This window comes from Dendrobates tinctorius, unplaced genomic scaffold, assembly GCF_039654945.1.
Source record: "Dendrobates tinctorius isolate UK_male_01 unplaced genomic scaffold, ASM3965494v1 ptg000396l, whole genome shotgun sequence".
Lineage (NCBI taxonomy): Eukaryota > Metazoa > Chordata > Amphibia > Anura > Dendrobatidae > Dendrobates > Dendrobates tinctorius.
The window spans coordinates 3,532,434-3,558,423 of NW_027362062.1; the positions used below are offsets into that span (position 1 = coordinate 3,532,434).

Genomic DNA, 25,990 nt, shown 5'->3' on the forward strand with positions numbered 1-25,990 from the left:
TGGACCCAGACATATATTAAACTGTTTGCTAAGATCTTTCAATTGTCTTCCATTTCAATTAAACTGTTCAGCGCCTTTTCAGTCCATGTAAGTATTGAGGGTATAATAACAAATAAATCTAAAAATATCAATACATACAGTACATATGTCAGCAATGCTACAAATTATTAGGTAGTTTTGGCCCTGGCTGGTGTCTCGCTCCTCTCTGATGCAATCCTAAGGCTCTGGCTATCCGGAACAGCCTGACCTAGAACAGAAAATACCTCTGTATTAACATAGAATTGCCATTTAACCATTAGGATAAATGCAGCATTGTTTTTAGCAGCAGCTTATGTTAATCATGAATAATGTTAATAGGTTGCTTTAAACATCCCATAAAATTAAGAAGCTTGGGAGAGTTGAGAAATGTTTTGCTAGATCAGGATGTATTTCTATATTCAATTGCCAAAGTCAAGCTAGAATCAATCTAATCTAATTATTACTAATATTTTGACTTGACCTGTTACTGCAAGTAATGTTTTGTATTGTGTATCACTGTTAAAAACTTTTTAAAGGAAAAAGAATATTTAATAAAGATTGATTTTCTATTAAGTGGCATATACTTCCCGTTTATGTTTCCCGTTTGTATGTAGTATTTAGGAATTGCCTGATAGACCTATTTCTCTTGATGTTAGAATCAATCTAAGTTTATTGCTATCGGCAAATAGGCCCACGGTAAATAGCAGGTTGCAAGGAACTGGCGCTGTTCTAGCAATCTTATTGCCGATTCTGGAATTACATTTTTGTGCCACGTGAACTCCGCAGTCAATCAGAGCGTGCTATTGGGCTGCAGCGCACTCTCTTCCCACGAAGCTCAGTTAAGCAGAAGCAGTGAGAGTGTAGCAGCGTAAAAGCGGCCGATGATAGCTTCTGCTGAGGAAGAAGTCCTTTTGACTTTGAAACGCGTTGAGTTAAACCACCATTCTTTATCTTCAACTCGCCTGGACCTTTATTTATGCAGCAGCGAGGATGGTATCCACGAATTTTCCAGATTTAATTTTATGATTCAGTCACCAGTTTGACCTGTGGGTCTGCTGCAGCTGTCAACTCTGATGAGTTTCCATGCTCTAATGTGAGTGCAATCTGATTGTATATCCTGAAATCTCTATTGGATAAGACCCTATTTGCGCTTTTTCTCTCCTATAGTGTCCTTTATATCGATAAAAACTTGTGATGTAACCCTGGCCTTAATCACTTTTACAAAAAGAAGCATTGGCCCAGTTGATTAATGCTGGCGTTTTATGTTGGGCATAAAACTCTGAAAGTTGCAACATTTTGCGCATCCTCAAGTTGTGCGTAAATTTTTACGACATGTCAAAGTGTTTTACGCCAGCATTCTGGTGAATATACCATAAAGAATTTAGCCAATATGTTGGGTCTCTTACCAGATAAGATTTTCTTGGGTTCTGCCATGAAACTAACATTCACAGGCACGGTAGGAGGCATGTAGTGCAGACCTGGCAGATAACCAGGTGGCATGTACTGAGGTATTGGAGGGTAATAGCTTGGACGGAAATCTCCTCTTCCATCTTGAAACTGCAAGAATGAAGCAAATCATTAAAAGTATATATAAATATATATATATATGTACACACACACACACACACACACACACACACACACACACACACACAAACACACACACACATTATACCAGTATACTACTACACAAATTAGTATTCTGCAGCATACTCAATACTCTCCCTATATTATCTATGTAAATAATTATTGGATTTTAATCATCACAACCACATTTAAGACTTCTCCGACATATAAAATATTTATGTGCTCAATAAACTTTTTTTTTTCATGATTACCTACATAATTTGTTTTTATACAGCCATGCTGTGTATAACTCCACCCAGCAGATGGATGAAATCAGGTGCTCTGCTGCAAATGGTTATACAGGTACAACCAGCACCGTTGCAGGCTGTGATATTAGGCATTATCCTCCTGACACGGCATCTGGCCTCAGCCATCTAACCCCTTGCATTCAATGGCAATAAAAAAAACTGCAGCACACTGTGCAGTTGTAGAAAAGGAGCCAGCTAAAATGATTGTGAGATTTTAATAAAGTTTATTAAAAAAAAAAAAATCACTTTTTTCGTAAAGTGTTGAAAACCCACATATATATGCTGCCACTGCATTTAATGACTCATATAACTCTACATTAACACATTCGTAAAGCTGCTTTCAGAACTGCTCAGTGCAACTATATGATTATTTTTGGGTCTTTTATCCACCTTCAAATGTTATGTGACAGTTCCACTTCAGAGCATTATTCATTATTTAACAATGTACAAAGAGTAACCATCTACTCTCCTGTACTCACTGGGTAGCATGGTTGTAAGCCTCTCAATGGAATAACAGGAGATGTGGGAGAGGTAGAAGGTGGGATGAATGCATTCCCAAATCCTGGTGGAGTTAAACCCATGGGGAAGGCAGGGTAGTGATATATAGGAGGACAGCCAAGATACATCCTTGTAGTCTCTCTTTCAAAGTAATCCAAGGTTGGTGCATAATCTGAGGGGTACATTGGATGTCCTGAAAAAAAAGCAGTGAGCTTACCGATTTATCTATTGGTCTGGATTTACTTAACTATAATAAACTAAATGCTTGCACATGACAAAGCAGATATTTTCAGCACAACCAACAAAAAAAACAAACTATAACTTAAAAATCATATTTATTCTTTTATACTCAAGACCCACTATCTTCTGGGCCTTAATGACCAGCTAAATGTTTGGGTTTTTGCTTCTTTGCAGCCACAACATTTTCATTAACTTGGCTGTATAAGCCCGTGTTGTGTATCTTTATATCACTGTTTGGGAATTATTTTTTTGGTAGACACAAAAAAATGCTTGCAACATTATTTTTGTCTAGATACGGCTTTGTTCACATGTACATTGTGGTTTTCCATTTACAACAAAGTTCAGGATTCATAACCAGATGGACACCAAAGACGCCGGATGAAAACTAATTGACTACTACATGGTCTGTTGGTGTTCGTAAGGGATTTAACACACATATTTTAACCTGTTAACTCAAGTTATCAGGTTATTATTTGTATGTTGTTACCCTAAGAGTAGGGTTTTTGTGTAATAAAATTGCCATAAAAAGTATTTTACACTAATCATTTTTTTTTTTTAATTCGTTTATTGAACCTCAGGACACAAAGAATGTACAACATACACAATGGCTTATGATAACAAGCATTATACATAGCACACGTTTCCGTCCATTGTAAAATATAATACAAAGAAATTGCACACTCTTATAGATAAACAAGGTAATATGTACATATCTTTCCAAGCATATATAAAGGATAATTGCCTATGCATTTTCCAGCATGTATATCAATCCAATTTCACAAACCTTGTCGTATCATACAGCAGTAAAATCTAACTAAAATTCCTAAACTACAACTACCACTACATCAACTAATATCTACTATTTCCGCAGCCTGGTTTCCTATGTCGTATTATGTCGCATGTGATGTCTCAGCCTTGCAAAGTAAGATGAGAGGAATTCCACTTCTCTCAAATCTTTTCAAATTTACCTGGGCAAGTGGCAACCCCTATTTTGGTACAGCGTGCGTTCATATGGAACAATCGAATTTACCAACTTGATCCAAAATCTAAGGGAAGGACACGAACCCCCCATCCACCGTAGTGCCACCACCTTCCGTGCCATAAACAGCGTCTCGAGTAGGAAGACCCCAGTATAGCGATCCCAAATCTCCTCCTCCCATACCCCAAACAAGCAGACTGTTACACCCTCCGACGCCTCGCGCCGTCCCCTGTCTGGCTTTACAGGGTCACGGCGCGTCAGAGGCCCCCTCACATGCGCGCTCGCCCTTCCCCGGCCGCTGGGCATCCTGGGAGCACGTGACCCGGTGGCTCCGCCCCATCATGGCGGCGCCCACCGGGTATTTCTGCTTGGCGTCTTGGCAGGTAAGACGCCTGTTTGTCATTGTCCGTGGCGCTTAGCAGTCCTTGCGCAGCGTCACCCCTGGCTCTCAGGTTCCTGCGCACCCCCTGTGCTGCGCTCTGCCCTCTTTCCCGACCTGGGATTCCTGTCCGGTGTCTCCCTGCTATTGCTTCCCCCTCCGTTCTCCCGTCCTACCTCCCTCTCCGGGTCCTCTGTTCGCCATCCTGTATTCTCCTGTGCCTGCTTCCCGCCTGTACCGCTGCCTCTGTAACTGTCTGTCTCCTGCGTATTATGCTTCTTCCCCCTATCTTGTGCTCTGCCAGAACCCATAGGTCCAGTGTCTCCTAATCTCCATGTGTCCTTCTTCTATTCCAGCTATTGGCCTCGGCTCCATCCTGATCCTTCCCGGTTCCCACAGCCTGTTTCCTCCTGCCTTGGATCCACTCAATCCCTCGTATACCCTCCCACACTCTGATCTGCTCTCCTGTATACCCCCCGGGTCGTCCCTTTGGTTCCGGCTGTTGTGGTTCCATCTCCCTTGGGCCTGCCCCTAACACTCCCTGTATAGGGGGTGGTCATCACCTGGTCCGCTCGCCCTCGGGGGCTCTGGAGCCACAACCCAGAGGGTCCACTCTCGGGTTTCAACCTAGAACCCTAACACAGACCAATGGCTCTAGAGGGACAGGGTCTGCACCAGAGATGTCAGTAGCGTAGTCACCTCTTTCCAGTAATGTAGGATAGTGGGGTATTGCCACACCATATGAATAAAATCAGCATCTGGCGAGTGACATCGAATAAATTCTGATGATTGAAGCCGACCCATCCTAAAAAGCCGCATCGGAGTCAAATATGATTGATTTATTATATACAATTGTATCATTCTGTTATTAATAGATGGTGAAACTCCAATTGGAGATTCCAGAATCTCCTCCCACTCCTCTCTTTGCGTATCAGGGATGAGTCGTTCCCACTTCTTCTTAATAGAGCTTATGGCCGATTCTGCACCTACTGACAGCATGTATGTATATAAAGAGGATATGAGACCCTGGGGACCCTGCGAATTAAGAATTCCTATCAGAGGTAAAGATGAAATAGTACGGTCCATACCCCTATCCCTCGTATGTGATTGAAGAGCCGATCTCAGCTGCAGATAGCGAAAAAATTGAGATCTCGGAATATCATGTGTGACCTGTAATTGTTCAAAAGACTTTAAGGTCCAATGGTCATACAAGTCTCCCACTGAAGAAACGCCACACTGAGTCCAAAAAACGGTGGATGGGTGATTCAGTAACTCCGGAAAATAGTTATTACTCCACAGGGGCATTTCAACTATAAAATCTTTAAACCATATTACGTTCTTGATTTGTCTCCATATTAATCGTGCCAGCCGAAGCAGGGGTAACAGACGTGGAGCACTACTAGTTTTTTCCAACTCAAGGAAACCTAATGGGCAATCCACTTGTGTAGCGTGAAGCAAGTGGCTTTCAGAATTGGGAAGGCAATTACCCGGCATCCATTTACTTAAAGCTTTAGCCTTCCCGGCTAAGTAGTATAGGAAAAAATCTGGCAACATCGCCCCACCTCCCTTCTTTGGTCTTTGTAAAGTGGACAGTTTAAGTTTGGGCCTAGTTTTCCCCCAAATAAAGGACGTGACCAAGGAATTGAGATTAACAAAAAAGGACCTGGGCACCGCTACCGCACTGTGCTGAAGGGAGTAGCCAAATTTAGGGAGTAATATCATTTTAATCAGATTAATGCGTCCAGCCACAGATAATGGTAGCCTACTCCAAGACGCAAATTTAGCTTTAACTAGCTCCAGCAACGGGTGGACATTAAGTTGTAGATCAAGCGTACTATTGTTAGATATGTGAATGCCCAAATATTTAAAACTGGATACAATAGACAGTGAGGAGAGAGCCTCCAGCTGGGGCATCGGGGCATGGGAAAGGGGTAACAGGGCAGACTTTTCCCAAATTATATGTAAACCTGAATATTTACTGAATCTATCTATAAGGGATATCACCTGTGGCAAAGTTTCTTCAATATCATTCAAGAATATCACCATGTCATCGGCATATAGGCCTATGGTATCTACCCGGCCTGCTATATCTATACCTCGGATGTTAGGAGAGGACCTTATGCGTATTGCTAGTGCCTCAATCGCAAGGGCGAAGAGGGCTGGGGAAAGAGGGCAACCCTGACATGTTCCCCTATGCAATGCGAAAGACTCAGATATAGAGTTATTTATTATAATACGGGCCTTAGGTTTCATATATAATATTTTGATCCATGTTATAAATTTATTGCCAAAGCCATACCTTTGCAAACATGCGGAGAGGAAAGGCCATTCAAGAGAGTCAAAAGCCTTGGCAGCATCTAACGATGCTAATGCCCATCCGTTGTCTGGCACCAGGGAGCTATATTGGACTATTGACTGGACTCTTCTGATGTTAATGGAAGTACTTTTACCAGGCATAAAGCCCATTTGATCTGGATGTATGAAGTTCAATATAATTGAATTCAGTCTGGTAGCTAGAATCTTGGTAAAAATTTTATAGTTCACATTTACTAACGAGATGGGACGATAGGATCCACATTCCAAAGGGTCCTTCCCCTCCTTCCGAAGCTCTATGATGTTAGCCCCATAAAAGAACTCAGGCATACAATTCCCTTCCCATATTCCCCGAAATACCTTTACCAAAAGTGGCGTCATTATATCCCGATACTTCCTATATAATTCAATAGGGAACCCATCAGGTCCAGGGGCCTTCCCAGAAGCCATGTCTGTCATAGCATTATCTATCTCCTCTGCGGTGAACGCAGCATCCATAAGGGCTCGCTGCTCAGAATCTAATGTGGGGAATGATATATCTGACAAATAGTCTAAACACCCCAAAGTATCAAAGTCACTTTTAGATTCATATAGTGACCTGTAGTAGTCCTGAAAACAGCCAAGAATCTCTCGGTCGAAGACACCAATGTTCCGTTCACCCTGCGAATCTGTAATATCGTATTAGAGGTGTTATGTTGACGCACCACATAGGCCAAGAATTTACCCGTCTGGTACTCCAATTCGAAATAGGATTGACGGGTGAAGAATAGTTTGCGCTTGGATTTAGTATCCACATATTGAGTATATAACCTCTGGGCAGCCAGCCACTCATTCCTGTTCCCGCTAGTTTGGTTAGATATATTTGTTGCCTCTGCATCTGTCAGTCGTTGCTCCACCTCGTCATCTTTTCTTGAAGTTACCCGCTTAATATAAGAGATCGTGGAGGACAAACAGCCCCTCAGGTATACCTTAAGGGCATCCCAAAATAAATTAATATCTTGAGGTTCCGGGTGGGACGCGATGAAGGATTTCAACTGATCAATCGTTCTGTCTGGAGACCCCATCAGTTTTAACCAGAAAGGATTCAACTTCCAAGCTATCCCATTGTTTACTTGCCCATATTTGAGTTTAAGGATAACCGGACTATGGTCTGAGATCCCCCTACTTCCATGCTCTATATCAATCACCCACATTGCCAGACCGCTAGAACCAAATATATAGTCTATGCGTGATAGAGAGCGTTTAGTGGATCAGTGGCAAGTATACTCCCTTAACTCTGGGTGACGCACCCTCCACAAGTCCAACCACCCGCCACCCCCCATAAATGATGACAACGGGGTTGTAGTCGGTGGAAAGGATCCCCCAGTCGCTCCATCATCCAACCTCAATTTATCCAGGCAGTTGTTCATAACCATATTAAAGTCTCCCATACAAATAACATCTGCGTCTGGGTAGTTAAGGGCAAAACTCATTTCCTTCTGCAGAATGGATATACGAGCCGGAGTGGGGTTATAAATACATAAGACCAAGTATTTCCTGGTGTCTATCAATGCATGGACAAAAATAAAACGACCCTCAGGATCCCTCCGAGTCTCCCTCGCTTCCCATCTGATGTCTTTATGTACCAACAGCGAGACCCCTCTCGAGTAGCTGGTATGGAATGTATGGGCAGATCATTGTACCCAGGGCTTCTGCACGCACTGCGCTGTATCTCTAGTCAGGTGCGTCTCCACCAAGGCCACAATGTGAGGGCGATAATGTCTGACCTGCGAGAAAACCTTGACTTTTTCTCGAGGAGTTTTTATACCCCTCACATTCCATGTCATACATATTAACTCCGACCCCATATTTTACTCCGCTGAACATGGTTCATAGCATTACCCCGGCAAAATTTAGAGACATCACCTAGAAACTGAAATTGTTGTCGACTGCGATTATTACCTAAAAAATACCAGAAACCACTACGGAAAAGAAAAAAAAACAAACAAACAAACTGAATAAACAACAAACAGCGTGGGAGCAAAGTCCTGTACTCCCTTCACAAAACAAACAAGGGGATACCATCACTGAGCCCAGTGTCCGATATTGTTGGTAACCTGGACGCTTTCGAGTAAAGCTCCAATCAGCCGATTAATAGAAAAATACCAACTAGCAATAGATACGTTAGGATTCTTTTGCAGCAGACCCTCCGTGAGACCGCAGCCACTCCGCCGCCTCCGCTGGGTCCGTAAAAAACAAAGTAGAACCCTCGTGGACCACCCGAAGCCGGGCCGGGTAAATCATCGAGTACACAACATTGCTCTCCTGTAGATGTCTTTTGACCTCCGTAAATTGCGCCCGTTGTTTCTGGAGTTCCATGGAGAAATCTGGGAAAATCGAGATCGTGGCATTGTTGAACTTGATAGGGCTCTTTTGCCGCGCCAGTCGTAGAGCCACATCTCTATCCCTGCAGTTGAGGAGACGCGCTAAAATAGGTCTAGGTGGGGCTCCAGGAGGAAGAGGCCTAGTAGGCACTCTGTGAGCCCTTTCCACAGCAAAGATTGGGGAGAATTCGTCGCCCAAAGTGGGTTTAAGCCAATCTTCTAGCAATTGCTCCGGGTGTTGTCCATCCAAACGCTCCGGTAGACCAATAATTCAGATATTATTCCAATGCATTCTATTTTCCAGGTCATCTGCTTTTTGCCTCCACGCGTTCATGGAGCCTGCCACTTTCGTTAGTTTAGCTTCCATGGGTGTGATGGTGTCTTCTACCTGGGAGACTTCTACCGCGTCTCCACCTCCGTAATGTGGCCCTTCATGGCTTGCATATCTTGTCGGAGGCGTCCCACCTCGGTGTACACGTCCTCTATCTTCCCAGACAGAGACGTCCTGGTTAAGGAGATGGCCTGCAAAAGTTGTTCAGACGCCTGCTTAAGGGTTAATTCCTCCTGCTCGCTCTCCTCCCCACCCTCAGAGGGGCGGTTCTTACGCTGAGCCTGTGAAGGATTATTTTTAATAGATCTTGAGCCTTCAGCGTGGTCTACTCTGGCATATTCCTTCAGCCTTTCAGCCGCTGTTCCAGACCCCTTGGAACGACTCATTTTAGCAGCAATAGGGCACAACCGGATATCAGAAACGGTGCACTCTGGAATCCCCTGAATCAGAGTTATAGACGGAGTATAATTATCAGGTGGTGGTTGCAAGGTCCCAGGAGCAGCACAGACCTGCAGAGTCACACAGGGAGGCAACGTCCAGCTCCAAGCGGCAGACAAGGGCCCTTATAGCCCAAGGAGAGACCCTCAGGACCCCACAGGGACAACAGCCAGAGAGGGATCCAAGTCCCTATAGTAATGGCGCTGGCAGGGCAGGTGATATAGTAAAGAGGGGGACGCGGGGCCCCATCTTTCAGGGCACACACCGCTTGTCCCTCACAATTAGACAGATTGTCTGTGCTCACCGTCCTCCAGCACTGCAGCAAGGGAGCCCGGCGCCGCGTCTCTCACAGGCAGAGCACGTGCCTCCAAGATGGCCGCCGCCCCGTGCAGGCCCTGCCGGTCGCCCAAGTTTTCACAGCCGCGGGCACCCAGGAAACTAGCCCCGCTCTCCCGCGGGGGTCCAGGAGCGCCCCCGAGTCCAGAGGGGACAGAAGATAGGTAAATATGTTGCAGAAGTGAGGGTCTGCTGGCCGGATATTCTCAGGATGGCAGGAACTCTTGCCAAGCACGTCCTCACTCTGTCACTACATAGCCACGCCCCCACTAAATAATCATTTTATGGTTTGTTTTTTATATTTTTTTCCTTTTAAAGGGTAACAGCTTTTCATGTTTATTTTACAATTACAATGTATTACTGTATTTTACTCTAATAGGACATTCAGTGTGCCCTAACAGGAGGCTTACTGTACAGACTGCCCTAGGGTCCTGTTTAGGTTCATTAGTCCACAACTATGTCACCAGTTGATAAAGTCATAGAGTCACACTTGTGCCCTGACTGGTGGGCATGAGCCAGGGGGTTGTGGCCCCACTGTGAAACAAACCAGACTACCCTGGAAGGGGCGTTACTAAGACAGCTGCCTTGGTTTTCACTGGAGCCTCTGATGGTGAGGTCAGGCTTGTGCGGCAGGCAGCTGCCACTCCAGGGTGGCGTCTGGCTATGTCTACTGATCCCACTTGGGGAGATGAAATACTAGGACAGGTACGGGCGACAGACACAACTAGCAGACAGGCAGGTGAGCACGGCGGGCACGGCTGAGACACAGGCAGGCGGGCACGGCTGAGACACAGGCAGGCGGGCACGGCTAAGACACAGGCAGGCGGGCACGGCTAAGACACAGGCAGGCGGGCACGGCTGAGACACAGGCAGGTGGGCATGGCTGAGACACAGGGGCAGGGACCAGCTCGAAAGGCACAGGAACACGGGCAGGAAGGAGTGGTGTATGGAATAGGTAGGGTCCTGTTCACACAGCAGGTGCAGGTACTGGTACTGGCAGGAAGGAATGGTGTATGAAGGAACAGGTAGAGACCTGGTCACACAGGAGGTGAACCGCAAGACTGCGGAGAGGAGCTGCAGTTTGCAGTAAGAGGTTCCGCAGCAGCGGAAGCGGGGCACAGGCAGATCCGCAGCAATGCGGAGCACAGGCAGAGCCGCAAGAGTACGGAGCAGGCAGAGCCACAAGAGTATGGATCATAAGCAGAGTCGCAAGAGTACGGAGCACAGGCAGAGTCACAAGAGTACGGAGCAGGCAGAGCCGCAAGAGTGCAGAGCACAGGCAGAGTCACAAGAGTACGGAGCAGGAAGAGCCGCAAGAGTGCGGAGCACAAGCAGAGTCACAAGAGTATGGAGCAGGCAGAGCTGCAACAGTACAGAGCATAAGCAGAGCCGCAAGAGTACGAAGCAGGCAGAGCCGCAAGAGTGCGAAGCACAGGCAGATGGAGAGGACACAAGGATAGACACAGCAGGGAAAGTAGCCACAGACAAGGAGACAAAGAGACAGAGGTAGGACTTAGTTCAGACAAGGTAATGGTACGAGACAAAGTACAGGAACAAAGACACAGGGACAAGGATATTCTGCCTCCTGGAGGGCGGCAAGGATAAGTATGAGACAAGGTCAGGAGCAATAGCACAGAGACCAGGATATTCTGCCTCCTGGAAGGCGGACGGAGAGGTACAAGGCAAGGTAGGAACAAAGACACAGAGACTAGGATATCCTGCCTCCTTGAGGGTGGACAGACAGGTACAAGGCAAAGCTAGGAATCAAGCCTCCAGAGAAGGCGAAACATAGGACAGGACATGGCGACTCAGTAGCAAGACACTGAGTTAAGACATTGCACAGGCAGGTTCCACTGGGTGGAGCTGTCCTAAATACTAGAGGCCTCTTGGTAATTGGCCAGGGACACATTAGACAGGTGCACCCTGATTCCATAAGAACCAGAGAGTTCTGGTGCCGCCCCCCTATGAACATAGCAAGAAAGCATGCAGAGAGAAGGCAGGAAGTAAGAGGCACACAGCATGGAGCCGGAAACAGACAGAACACACAGCAAGGCCTGGAGCAGTGAGTAAGTTGGTGTGTGAGGGATGGGAGGCCATGCAGTGATGCCGGCAGGATTGTTACAAATAGCCTCTCTTAAATTGCATTGATTGGCATTGAAGCTACGTCCGCTCGTTAGAGCAGCTCAATTTTTATTGGACAGACACTCATACTCACTAGGGAGCATCACTTATTCTAGACAACCATAAAAAGAGTTCACCCTAGAATGAGACCCTTTAACGCCCACCATAAAAGAATGTATTGGTTATCCTTGATGAGTTAAATCCCCCTTTAAAAAATTACACCAGCTAGAAACATTTAGCACCAATTTAAAGGGGTTTTCCAGGCTTGAGACAAAAACCTGCAGTCATTCTCTGTGAGTGTGAATGGCTGAATCATGAGGCGTGCATGATGTTGTGATTACCAGGTATTCTCGGTGCAAGTGTAAATAAATTAATCTTTAATACCGGCTGTATAACAAAATCAACACCCGTGTTTTATGGAGACGGCTAAGGATCAGAGTCCCCTGTATACAGTAAAGGTCCCCATACTTATTATACTGGCTCGCTCTTGTTACCTGCACCTCAAAAACATTTCTAGAATTCGACCTTTTCTTACTTTTGAATCCGCAAAAACTCTTACTGTTTCTCTTATTCTCGTCTGAACTATTGTAACTCTCTTCTAATCGGTCTGCCTCTTACCAAACTCTCCCCCCTCCAATCTGTCTTGAATGCTGCAGTCAGGATCATATTCCTCGCCAATCGTTACACCGATGCCTCTACCTTGTGCCAGTCCTTACACTGGTTATCTATCCACTCCAGAATCCAGTACAAACTTATTACCCTCACCCACAAAGCACTCCACGGCTCAGCACCACCCTACATCTCCTCCCTCGTCTCAGTCTACCACTCTACCCGCGCCCTCCGTTCTGCTGATGACCTGAGGTTAGCATCGTCAATAATCAGAACCTCCCACTCCTGTCTCCAAGACTATACACGTGCTGCGCCAATTCTTTGGAATGCACTTCCCAGGTCAATATGACTAGTCCCCAATCCCCACAATTTTAAGCGTGCCCTAAAAACGCATTTATTCAGACTGGCCTACAGCCTCATTACATTAACCTAACTATCCCTGTGTGGCACAGTCAAAAGTTTTACCATAACCAGGTTCCCCGCATCATGTTCTCACATGCTATATGCATCTATTAGCCCTCTGTGTCTGTACTGTTACACACTTAACATTATGTCTGGTCCAAACAATGAAGGTAACTGTTACCACCCACCTTTCGTGTCTACCTTTTTTTTTTCTTACAGATTGTAAGCTTGCGAGCAGGGCCCTTACTCCTCTTGGTATCTGTTATGATCTATGTGATTATTGTTATGCTGTAATGTCTATCATCTGTACAAGTCCCCTCTGAAATGTAAAGTGCTGCAGAATATGTTGGTGCTATAGAAATAAAATTATTATTATACTAAAATCAGTCTATTGATGAGAAGGTATGTAGTTTTGTACTCTTGCAGTCACGTGTGGATTAGACTCGTACAGCTTCCCTCAAAAGAAACAAATTGAGCAGCACATGACAACAATTATGAAAGTCACATACATGCGACTCCGGCAAATCCTAAAAGCATGAGACGCAATCTCTCGCAATTAGGCTTCTTTTACACTTACCGTGTTTTTGCGTCCCGTTTTTGTGGTCTCTCTCTCTCTTTTTTCCAGGACGCGGTTGCTTTAAATTTCACCCTCTTGCCGGCTGCAGCGTATCCATATACATAACGGATCCAGTGGCCTCAGTTTGGCCCATGACGGAGACGGATCCGTTTTTTAACCACCTGGCGGATTTTGACTGGCCTTGAAAGACGGAAATGTGAAACAGACCTTACCGACACGGCCCCATTGAAAATCAATGGGGCCGCAAAAACAACGGAAGTTTGTTCTTGCGGGGCACCGTGACTTCCGGTTTTGCGGAACGCCGTTTTTTTTCCAATACTTTTTCCATAGTATTGGAAACCCGAAAAACAGCGATCCGCAAGTTTTTTGCGGTCCGTTATTGCGGCAGACCGTGAAAATAGGGATTTTTGTGTACTCACCGTAAAATCCTTTTCTCTGAGCCAATCATTGGGGGACACAGTGGGTGTTATGCTGCTTTCCACTAGGAGGACACTAAGTAAACACAGAAAAAAGTTAGTAGCTCCTCCCCTGCAGTATACACCCTCTCGCTGGCTGGGAATTCCCCAGTTTGGTGAAAAATCAGTAGGAGCATTAAACGAATGACAATAATCATAACCCTGTCAAAACCTAAAAATGCTACAGTGAGCCAATAGGCTAAACAGGGTGGGTGCTGTGTCCCCCAATGATTGGCTTGGAGAAAAGGATTTTACGGTAAGTCCACAAAAATCCTTATTTCTTCTACGCCTCATTGGGGGACACAAACAGTGGGAAGTCATAAAGCAGTCCCTGGGTGGGGAACATACAATTGCTAATACCCCATGTACCACTGACTCAACACTGTGGTACTGCCGATTGCAGAATGCGTCTGCCAAGAGATGCATCCGCAGAGGCCTGAGAATGAAATTAGGCAGTGTTTGTAAAGGTATGCAGGCTGGACAGGCCTGAGAATGAATTTGGTAATGTTTTGTAAAGGTATATAGGCTGGACTAAGTCGCAGCGTTGAAGACCTGTTCTGCCGACGCCTGGTGCCGAATGGCCCAAGAGGCGCCCACTGAGCGGATAGAATGCGCCTTAATCCTTGCTGGGACAGGTATGTCCCAGACCCGGTAGGATTCCTGAATAGCCAAACAAATCAACCTGGCTAGCGTGGTTTTTGAAGCGGCTAGACCCTCCCTATGCCCCTCTGGAAGTATGAACAGGGCATTTGACTTGCGGAAGGGAGCGGTCCGCGAGATGTACCGTCTCAGAGCCCTAACCACATCCAGGGTGTGGAGAGCCTTCTCAATGTGATGGACCAGTGCCGGACAAAAGGAGGGCAAAACAATTTCCTCATAGAGATGGAAAGAGGATACGACTTTGGGAAGGAAGGAAGGGGACGTCCTGAGAACTGCCTTGTGCTGATGAAAAATTCAGGAGCTGATGACGGCAGGACAGGGCCGACAATTTCGAAAACTCATCTGATTGCCGTAATTGCCACTACGTCCTGCAACAGTTTGAAGGAGCCTCCTGTAAGGCCCCGAGAACCAAGTTAAGGTCCCATGATTCAAATGGCCTTTTATAGGGAGGCACTACATGAGAAACTCCCTGAATGAACGTCTTGACCTGAAGTTTGGTGGCAATTTTGCGTTGGAATAGCACTGAGAAGGCTGAAATTTGGCCCTTGGGCGAGCTAAGCGCGAGGCCTGACTTTAATCCTGACTGAAGGAATTCCAATATGGCAGGAATGGAAAACACTAGAGGGGATCGATCATTATCCTTGCATCACGAAAAGAAGGTTTTCCAGGTGCGGTGATACATGCGCATGGACACGGACTTCCTAGCACTAATCATGGTGGAAATCACGTCGTGAGAAAACCCAGCCTGTGCTAGAATCCAGGATTCAATGGCCACGCCGTCAAAGACAGGGCCCCGGAGTTCCGGTGGTAAATCGGACGCTGAGAGAGTAGATCCATGCGATCTGGAAGTCGCCAAGGGACGTCGGTGACTAGTTGTACTAGTTCTGCATACCATGTCCGGCCAATCTCGCGCGACTAGGATCACTGGTACTTCCTCTGCTCTGATCTTCTTGATGACCCTCGGGAGCAAGGGGAGAGGGGGAAAGATGTACGGGAGTCAGAACTGGTGCCATGGCAGAACTAGGGCGTCTGCTCCGATGGCGCATGGATCGCACGATCGGGCAACGAATCGAGGAATCTTGTTGTTTAGCCTTGAGGCCATGAGATCCACATCCGGAGTGCCCCAACTGTTAGGGACGGCGGAACGCACTAAATATAAATAATAGGAAGTGTGTTCGCTGCCTGGGGTCCACCGTGCAGTAGGTGTAACAACCGCTGCAGAGTAATGGCAGACTCGATATATGGCGGTATACTGCGCTCGGGTTAAACGTCACCCGAGGTGCGCAGAGCGGACTCTGTTAAACTCACAGAGGCGCTAAAGCATAAATGCCGAGCCTGTTAGCTTCACAGGTCTCAGCTGGCGTGCACACACGGTATATGGTCACAGGACACGGCCCAAGACAGAGGTCGGTGACTGTCCTGACCTACCGTGCGTGCGGCATCGCTACCGCGGACGCCGGTAAGTGCTGCTAACTGCAGCGCGGCAGCAACTACTGCCGCTATACGACAGTGCCGTGAGGCTTCACACTATCGGACGCTAGTGTAGCGGTACGGTATGCACTGTGCTGTATGGCTTGCCACTGACTGGAGCTGACTATAACTCTAATTCCCAATCTACATGCGTAATATCAGAGGGAAGGGGTTTCATAATGAGTCAGTCACCAGAATCATACATCCGTCACCATTTACACATAGCAAGTATAGCCTATACTAGCGCATGGCCGAACGGCCATGCGGACCTTTTATAGTCGTGCGGGACCTTCCAGATCTCTGAGATGGACCAATGAGATCAGGAGAAGGACCTGAGCATGTGACTCCCAATCTCCAATAGGAGATCGTCTCGTGAGCATGCTCAGTAGAGCAGCGGAGGGACTTAGCCTCTGGAGCGATTTGCTGCTGAGCAGTCTGCATTGCTATTGCTGACCCAAAGGTGGCAGCAACAGCCAGACCCATAGAGCAGGTCTGGGCAGAGCGTCTGTGACGCTGGGATTGCTGAGCAATCCCCTCTGCGGTCGAAGACCGCAGAATGTGAGGCTCTGGACTCCTGCTGTGTAGCCGCAGGAATCCGACGCCTAACACCAACGACAGCAAATCTGCTGAAAGCCTTCCGGATGAAGAGACCACTCTCCCGAGACAAGGGCTTGGCGACTGAGAAAGTCTGCCGCCCAATTCTCTATGTCCAGGATGAAGATCGCTGAGATGGGCGAATGGTTGGTCTCGGCCCAATGGAGGATGTGACTCACTTCGTGCATGGCCATCCTGCTCCGAGTACCCCCCTGACGGTTGATATACGCTACAGCTTTTGTCGGGTTGGATCCTGATGGTGAGACCTGCGAGGAGATAGTGGAAACTCAGTAGGGCTAATTTGATCGCTCGTATCTACAAAACGTTGATGGGGAGACGTGACTCTCGAATTGACCAACAGCCCTGTGCCGTGTGGTGACGAAACACCGCACCCCAGAAGACTTGAGTCAGTGGTCACCACCAACCATCTGTAAGGTAGCGCTTGTCATTAAGGTAGGGTGATACTCGCTAGGCAGCCGATAAATCAGGTCCGGCACAGGTTTCTCAACATAACTCAGTCCATTCAGTTTATTATGCAGCATAAACCATCAACAGAAACAGAAAGTTCATAACATCCATGACAGAGCTCTGCTCTGTTAATCCTGTGGTCACACAAGCTTTGCTATGTCCGGTACGCAGACTCTCTAGCCTCACAGTTATATCCCCTGTCCGGGTTACCTCATGGCTGCTTCTCAGTCCAGATGTTCATTCCCTCCAGGGAACTATCAGACACACGTCTCCACGTGAACTCAGGAAGGCAGACACGTCAGCCAGACAAGACCTTCCATACGGACCAACCGGTCCAAGCATTCACTCATTTGACCAACCCTGGTCACCTTATATGGTCCGTAGCCACGCCCACCGGATCACATGGCTATGACCTCATCACAGGTCCTTCAACCATTCATACACATACTTTACTATGGGCGTTTTAGACACCCACCCCTAGGTGGGTTTGTAGGTGATTGATTCCACCCGTCTCACCAATCACCTGAAGGCTTCTCCCTAATACATTGGAACAAAGATCAGCTCTGCTGATCAGCACATAGTCAAGCCTTCATCCCAAGGCCACCCACCTTGGGATACATAACGATCCTTTAGCACCCTACTCCTGTTACCACACTGGATATGGCTAATGAACAAACAATAGAGGGCACCACTGCACAGGATCACCTGTTACATGCTAAGAAGCCATGAAACCATGTAGAGAAAAAGAGGCATGTACATAGCAGGGATCACTGAAGAAATAATAACAGATAATTCTTTATTGGAACACCCGAACATACAAAAACATTAAAGACATTTAAAACTGGAAAAATGCAATCATGTTTATAACATAACCCATGAGGGTTAAGCCCCTGCAATGACCACACATACACAATCTTTTGTACAGATCAACAAATGACAGGATTAAAGTGGTGCACAATATGCCACAATATGTGTACTTAAAGTATACAGCCTAATTCCCATAAAACCAAACACTGCAGAGACTAAATAATGGATGCAGCAGGTGCTATTCTGCTGTTGAAATGAAATGAGAGATTACCCTAGAATGGAGGGGGGCAAAACACCACATACAACCTGTGTCACAGAGGCAAATGCCTGCATGGATAAATAAAGACCAAGGATGCTCATGCAGTGTGAGTGGAGAGGCATGGGGAGAGAAGGCAGGGGCTCAGGAGAAATGCCCAATGCGTTACACCAGTCAAGCTGGCTTCATCAGGAGCAATAGACAGAGTGTGAGGGGGTGGAATATAAATACCTGGGTTCAATTATGAGGGACGGGGAACAGCTGGGAGCCATCGGCATGTAAGGGAAGAAAGACCATGACATGTGTTTAGCAAAGTTGGAAACAAAGTCTGCACAATCGCAGAATGACAAAATGAAGAAAGACCATGACCGGCGTTTAGCAAAGTTGGAAACAAAGTCTGCACAATAATAATAAAGCGCCCCAACAAAATAGGACAAGGAAGAGTATATTATTAGTTAAAAAACCATGGTTTTTTAAGCAGATAGAACCAAGTTCATCTGCATATCAACAGAAATGGATCATTTTGAAAGAAATCATTTTATAATAAATCTTGTTAGTATACCCAGTTCTGAAATGGAGGAAACTCAGAACTAATATAGCCACTAATGGAGCCCACTGGCTGAGTTGCCAAAGGAGAGGCCAAAAACAGGATGCCAAGTTAGAAAACAAAAATAAATAAAAATGAGATAATGGAAAAATAGATAAAAATTATAGAAAATTAATGAAGAAAATGGATGAAAGATAATAAAAATATATAAGGAAAAGTGTAAACAAAAAAAGGGGAGGGAGAGGGGAAAAATAAGCAAATAAATAAAGAGAAGACCAAATGTGGGAAGGTAAAATGCACATGCCCGGGATAAAGGGTGTCCCGGCTGATCTGGTCAGATGTGAAAAACACCTAACACATCTTGAGTCAATGTTGTCCAATGACAAACAGCCAGCAGGGACGTTTCCAGATATGGTAGCAGATCCATGAAATACCTAAGGAAATGGTTGCAATATATAAAATCTCAGGTGGAGGGCTACCAAGAGGAATAGTTGGAAAGGGAGGTTCCATGACCAAGGTATAGAATATTCCGGCTGATTTAGCCAATAGAACGAGCTTCCAAAGTAAATGGATACATATTGTCCAAAACCGTTAAGTCAACTCTCTTCGTATGCCAGGAGCCAGGAACGAGGCATAAGGTCCTCAATAACCAGAATCTGAGAGAAAAAACAAGTCATCAAAAATATCATCAAAAGGATCAAAAGAAAACAGGAAAAATGGTGTAAGGCTACCAAGATTGTGAATCCACATCTAAGAAGTTTTTGGACAATGTTGCCCCTTCGGATGTTAGCTGATACTTCCTCTAGACCCATCACCTTCAAACCTGTTATTCGTCCCTGATGCACATCCAAGAAATGTGCTGCCACTGAGGAGATGTTTTTACCTTTCTCGCGATCCTTCTTTGCCGTTGAAATGTTGGAAAGATGTTGCTGTAACCTCCTTCGAAGTTCTTGTGTAGTCTGTCCTACATAAACCTTTGGGCAATTGCAAATAAGGGCATAGACCAGATTCCGCGTCTTACAATTGAAGAAAGTTCTTCTAGCTCTGCTGATCAGCACATAATCAAGCGTTCATCCCAAGGCCTCCCACCTTGGGATACATAACGATCCTTTAGCACCCTACTCCTGTTACCACACTGGATATGGCTATACGCCTGTCCTGGGACACCCACACAGCGCCCCCTAGCGGACACAGTGGACACTACACCACACATCGTACAGGGAGAAAAGACCTCCCTTGACTCAGGGAGGACTTCAGTGTCCACCACTTGAGTGCTTGTCTGATCCGCAGGGACAGAAGTCCCTGACGGTCCAGGGAAGATGGGTTCTTGTCCCAAGTCAACAGCAAGGCTTGTTGCAAAGGGCGGAGATGGAATTGTGCGAATGGCACAGTTTCCATTGCTGCCACCACCTTTCCGAGAACTCTCATGCTGAAACGAATAGAAGGAGAGACCGGACGGGAAAGAGTCCGAAGTGCCTGTTGCAAAGCTCGGGCCTTCTCTGGAGGGAGAATGACCAACCCGCGGGAGCGGGAAGTGTCCAAGACCATTCCCAAAAGGGAAATCTGCTGGACCGATGTTGGGGAAGACTTTTCGAAGTTTATCTTCCGATCCAGGCGAGAAAGCGTATTTACTGTGATATCCACGGATTGCTCGCAGGCTGGAAGGGATGGACTCTTGATTAGCAGGTCGTCCAGATACGGCAGTACCACCACTCCCCGAGCGTGGAGAATGGCCATGACAGCCGCCATGGCCTTGGTATAGACCCTGGGGGCGGTGGCGAGACCGAAGGGCAAGGCAACGAACTAGAAGTGTTCTTCTCGGATTGCAAAACGCAGGAACTGCTGGATGATAGGGGCTCTCCCCTTTTGCATGGAGGTGACACGACCAGAGAAATTCCATTCGGAATCGCCGTACTTTGACAAACTGATTTAACAGCCTGAGGTCCAGTATGGACCGCATCGTTCCTTCCTTCTTTGGAACCACAAAGAAAGGTTTGAATAAAAATCGCTGAACCATTCTGAATGACAGAAGACGGCCGCCTACTTTGTCGGTGTCTGCCGGATACCACAACAAGTCATTAAGTAGACGATCTATGGTATCTGCTCCCTTAGATCCAGATGCTGTCAGCCTGGGTTTCCAAAAGCGGTTAGGTCTGTGAGAGACCTGGGAGGCTCTGTCTCCACGCGGGGACCGTCCTGATCCGAAAGAGAAGGTTGTGGATGACCAGCTGGAGCTGTTGCGAAAAAGGTCGAAAAACGAATCGGCTGTTGATTCCAAAAACGGCCGGGCCGGGCAGCCCCTTGTTGGGGAAGAAACCTACTCTTACCCCCCGGAAGTGTCAGAAATGAGCTGGTCAAGTTTCTTGTCCAAACAGGCGACCAGTTTGATACGGCAGAGAAGTCTTTAATCTCTTGGAGGTGGAATCTGCCCGCCAGTCGCGTAGCCATAGGGCTCTCTGATGGAGACTGCATTAGCGGTTGCCTTAGCAGTGCAAATAGCGGCATCTAAAGAGGCGTCTACTGCAAAATCCCCTGCGTGAATTATCTGCTTGGAAGGCAGTAATTAAGACTTCTGCCCAAGTGGCCATGCCTTAGCCACTCAAGTCGCCGCGAAAGATGGGAAAAATGCCGCTCCTGAAGCTCCAAAAACTGAACTGGTGAGGTAGCAAATTTGACGATCGGAGGGGTTTCTGACTGAAGACCCCTCAGAAACGGATCGAAGCGTTTTAGGAGCAAGGCACAATACAGGAGAATCCACCGAGGGGGACTTTAACCAATCCTTCAGCAGATATGGAGTAAAGGGGTATTCAGCCTCGATAGGCTTTTGCCCTGTGAACCGCTTATGTGGTTGGTTCCTACGTTTCTAGACAATGTCCTTCTACTCTACTGGCTGTCAAATACCCTGCGTACATGTTTAGTCTTCTTAAAGGAGATGACGTGTTCCGGAGCGGGAATATTCTCCTCGTCCAACGTCAGAAACTTGTTGACTGACTCTGTCAGAGAATCAAGCGATTCATGGACATTTGGGGATTTCTGAGGGACTGAGGTGTCAGACTCGGATTCAGAGACATGTTCTCTGCGAACATCGGGAGAGGGAGAGCGAGAGACAGAACTCGCCAATGCTGAATCGCGAGCATGACTAGGGGACGCGTCATGGGTCCGCTTCTAGAGACCTGAGGATCCCTTGAACGAGCACGGTCCCTGCAGGCGGACGGTTCCCGGCCGTCGCCAAAGCCCTCCTCGGGCGGTAAAGACGCGTTCTGACTTAAAGAGGATTCATGGAGGAGTCTATAGCCTTGGTCAGTGACTCCACAGACCGTGAAAAGGACGTGGCCCACACAGAGGGACTAAACTCAGGGAGCACCTTGCAGCGGCGGCGGATGGCGTTTTAGCACAAGCCGGGTCGCAATCTCTGCATAGCGGATTAGTCTGGGTACTGGGCAAGGCAGTCTTGCAAGAGGTACCAGCGGTAAAGAACGCAGTGCGCTTCTTATTAGCCCCCTTTTTTGCTTCCTTAGACTGAGACATAGTGCCCGTGAAAGGGTTACAAGCAGAGCCTGGGCTGCAGCTGCAGGGAATGTGCAGCGAAGGGGTTAAGCTTTGCTTTGAGGCAGATGCAGCTTACCCGCGGTCCTGATGCTGGGTCCCTGGGAGGAATATCGGTAGCCCTGTAGAGTCACCAGGTGTTGTCCATCCGTGCGCGCACCCCCCGCAGCAGTCCCAGAGCCCAAGGGGCAGAGAAGGGGTTAAGGACATGGCCCCTGAGACTAGCAGGGCGCGTCTCGTACAGAGTGAGACGCGCCAAAGACGTGGGTGGCGGCGCTATGTAAACTGCGGCCTAGTAGGCCGAAAAGCCGGGGACTAAATTTTTGGGCCTACCCGCGGCGAGCGCCTGAAGGGGGGAGCGGGGGGCCGCGACGGGGCGCCGGTATGCCGCCGCTGAGACTCAGTCAGCGCTTTTCCCAGGGACCAGGACCCGACCGCATACCTCCAATCCGGTGCTCGCGCCGTCTGCACTGTCTAGGAGCCTGCAGGTTTCATCCCATCTCAGATCCTGAGGTAAAAAAGCTCCCGGGCGATGTAGCAGAGCCGGAGAGGTTGTTACAGGGGTATTGCTCAATCGATCTACCCTATGGGCAGGGGGACGGAGAGCTATGGGGCTGATTCAGGGCATCTGAAAGAGCTGGTCAAGTCTTCTCCGTGCGTTCCGTGAGCTCGCCCTCGTATTCGTGTGGGGTACTGGGACCGTAAAGGAACCATCGCCAGAAGAATCAGCCCCAGTCTTCGCAGGAAAGTTACGGGGAGGTATACTCCGCGTGCTTGCCTGTTGTTGGTTCGGGGGAGAGCCGGCCGTAGAAAGGAACCGTCGCCCCCTTCACTCCGTTAATTAAAAAATAAAAATTTACAGAAAGTTCAAAAATAAAATAAAAACGGTGGAGTCTGAAGCCAGACCCAAGTGCCTCCGGCAGACACTAAGCAAGAACTGGGGAATTTCTAGCCAGCGAGAGGGTGTACTGTATACTGCAAGGGAGGAGTTAACTTTTTTTTGTGTTTAATTAGTGCCCTCCTAGTGGCAAGCAGCATAACACCCACTGTCTGTGTCCCCCAATGAGGCGCAGGAGAAACTGCGGCGACACGGTCTGCAGAAAAGGCCTGCAATAACGGGACGCAAAAAACCCGGTAAGTGTAAAATAAGCCTTAGGCCAGGTTCATACTGTGTTAAGCAGCCCGTTCAACGCATAGTGTTGACGGGCTGCATTAACGCTATATAGCATAATGCGATCGCGTTATGCTATATTGCTAGCACAGATGCTCCATCTGCGCTAGCGGGGACGGAGCCTCGGACGCTGCAGCCCGCGTCCAAGGCTCCGTCACTGAATGACGGCACATCGCTAGCGAATGCCGATTATGGCATGCGTTAGCGATGCTCCCAATAATGGGGGTTAATGGCAACGTTAATGGACTGCGTTACGCCGCGGTGTAACGCACTCCGTCTAACGGACTGCCATAACGCAGTATGAACCCGGCATTAGAGAGGCTGCAGACATTTGCCCCAAGTCGGGACAACCTCTTAAGGCTATGTGCACACGTAGTTTTTTGGCTCTGCGGATTTTGTAGAGAAAACCGCAGGTAAATCCGCAGGACAAAGTTTATCTGCGGTTTTGCCTGCGGTTTTACACCTCATAATGGATGAGGTGTAAAACTGCAGCGTTTCTGCACCAAACAATTGACATGCTGCGTTTTGAAAACCGCAGCAAAACCGCGCGGAAAAAAACGCAGCATGTGCACAGCTTTTTTTTTTGCAATGGAAATAAAGGTACTGTACAGCACAGCAGAATCTGCTGCGTTTCTGCAGAGCCAAAACCGCTGCGGAAACGCAGCAGATTTCACTACGTGTGCACATATCCTTAAGGCCACGTTCACAAATTCAGTATTTGGTCATTATTTTGCAACAATATTTGTAAGCCAAAACCAGGAGTGGGTAAAAAATGCTGAAGTGGTGACGTGATTTCTATTATACTTTTCATCTGATTGCTCCACTCCTGGTTTTGGCTTATAAATTCTGATGTAAAATACTGATGAAACAATGATAGTATGAACATTAACACAATGTTGACAGCCCCTCTCTCAGATTGTGAGAATCAGAGGATTCTTCCACTATATGGACCCCAAAAGAGGACAAAGGGACACATGGATACAATTGCTGGGTGCATCAAAAGCACATCCATAATGTGAAAATCACTCATCTCCCCAAGAGAAACAACCAAACGTGGGCGTAAAATTCAGCCATATCAATAATGCTATCCTGCGTGTAAACCTTTGGACTGATGATACCTGTCAGTATGGAGGTCGTGCTTCTTTTCACACTTTCAAAAGCTGAAATCCTGGGCGGTGATGTTTTCTTCCTTTTCAAATCTAAAATGTGAAAACGGGATTAACAATCACACAGTGACATATATGGTGGTGTTTAAAACAACATTCCAATCTAATGATCATGTCGATGCACCTGTTGGTGATGGCACATTATAGGAGTCAGATATGCTAGGTTCTACAGGGTAAATGCCACTGACAATCAGTGACAGCAGCATGTAAATGGCACAATTGTTGCAGCACCCATCAGCCCCCCAAGGATGCGTGTTGGGAGCCCAAGGCAGAAAGGGCCCTGATGAAAGACCATTTCACTGCTTCTATCTTGGTACTCCTGTGAAGCCCACCCACAAGTCGGGCTGTATAGGAGACTGTGATTTTTTTCGCTGTATAGTACAAGCCGGTTTAAGCCCCCTATAATGTAATAGTTTAAAAAAAAAGTTTAATGCCTTCAAGACCTTGCAATTTTCTATTTTTGCGGTTTCATTTTTTGCTCCCCTTCTTCCCTGAGCCATAACTTTTTTTATTTTTCATACAATATTGTTGTATGAGGGCTTGTTTTTTGCGGGATGAGTTGTACTATTGGACGACACCATTCATTTTACCATATAGCGCACTGGAAACCGGGAAAAAAATTTCAAGCGCTGTGAAATTGCAAAAAAAAGCGTAATTCCACAATTTTTTTTATTATATATATGTTCACTAAATGCTAACCTGCCATTATGATTCCCCAGTTCAAGTATGAAAATACCAAATGTGTATAGTTTCTTTTTTATTTAAATGGTGAAAAAAAAAATCTGACATTTATAAGAAAAAAAAAAAAGATTTGCTTATGTTGCTATTTTCCGAGACCCGCAGCCTTTAATTATCGCCATCAACAGAAGCTATGTAAATGGCAGACTGCTGCTTTTATGCATTTTTTCTACTGTTTTCTGTGGCTTTTATCACTTCTGTGCACCAATATGGCCACATAGTAACATATCGGTCCTCATAATGCAGCAGAATATCAGTAAACCCGCCATGACGTCACCGGCAATGCAATCATGGAATGACGTCACGCCCCTGCCTCAGCCATGACGTCACTAGTGTGGTTACCCGTGGACAGGTCGAGCACGGAGTTCCCGGTTCTCTCGGGCGTCCCGGCCTTCCCACGTCCGTGCTCCGGGGCTGGCTCCTCACTCCCCGGTTTGCGGAGGAGTTTGTGCGCCGACAGGATCTTGTATCTCTCGGTGATGAGGGCACATTTGGGGCAATTGCAAAGTTTCCACCCGCAATGCCCAGCGTGACCCCGCACCGGTACCAAAATGCCGTGATTTCGGCAGCGGGTACATTTTGGGATCCGAGGGGGTCGATCACGAGAGGCAGAATCACTGGAAATGGCCGACAT

General features: G+C 47.0%; 1 protein-coding gene across 1 annotated transcript; it reads right to left on the reverse strand.

Annotated features, from left to right (window-relative positions):
• Nucleotides 1–25,990, reverse strand: DMRTB1 (DMRT like family B with proline rich C-terminal 1). The gene is made up of 5 exons (XM_073563670.1): nt 25,699–25,990; nt 24,571–24,651; nt 2,372–2,583; nt 1,425–1,575; nt 1–247 (listed from the first exon to the last, which is right to left on the reverse strand). The coding sequence occupies exons 1-5, from the start codon at nt 25,988–25,990 to the stop codon at nt 168–170; spliced, it is 816 nt and encodes a 271-aa protein (XP_073419771.1). The 3' UTR covers nt 1–167.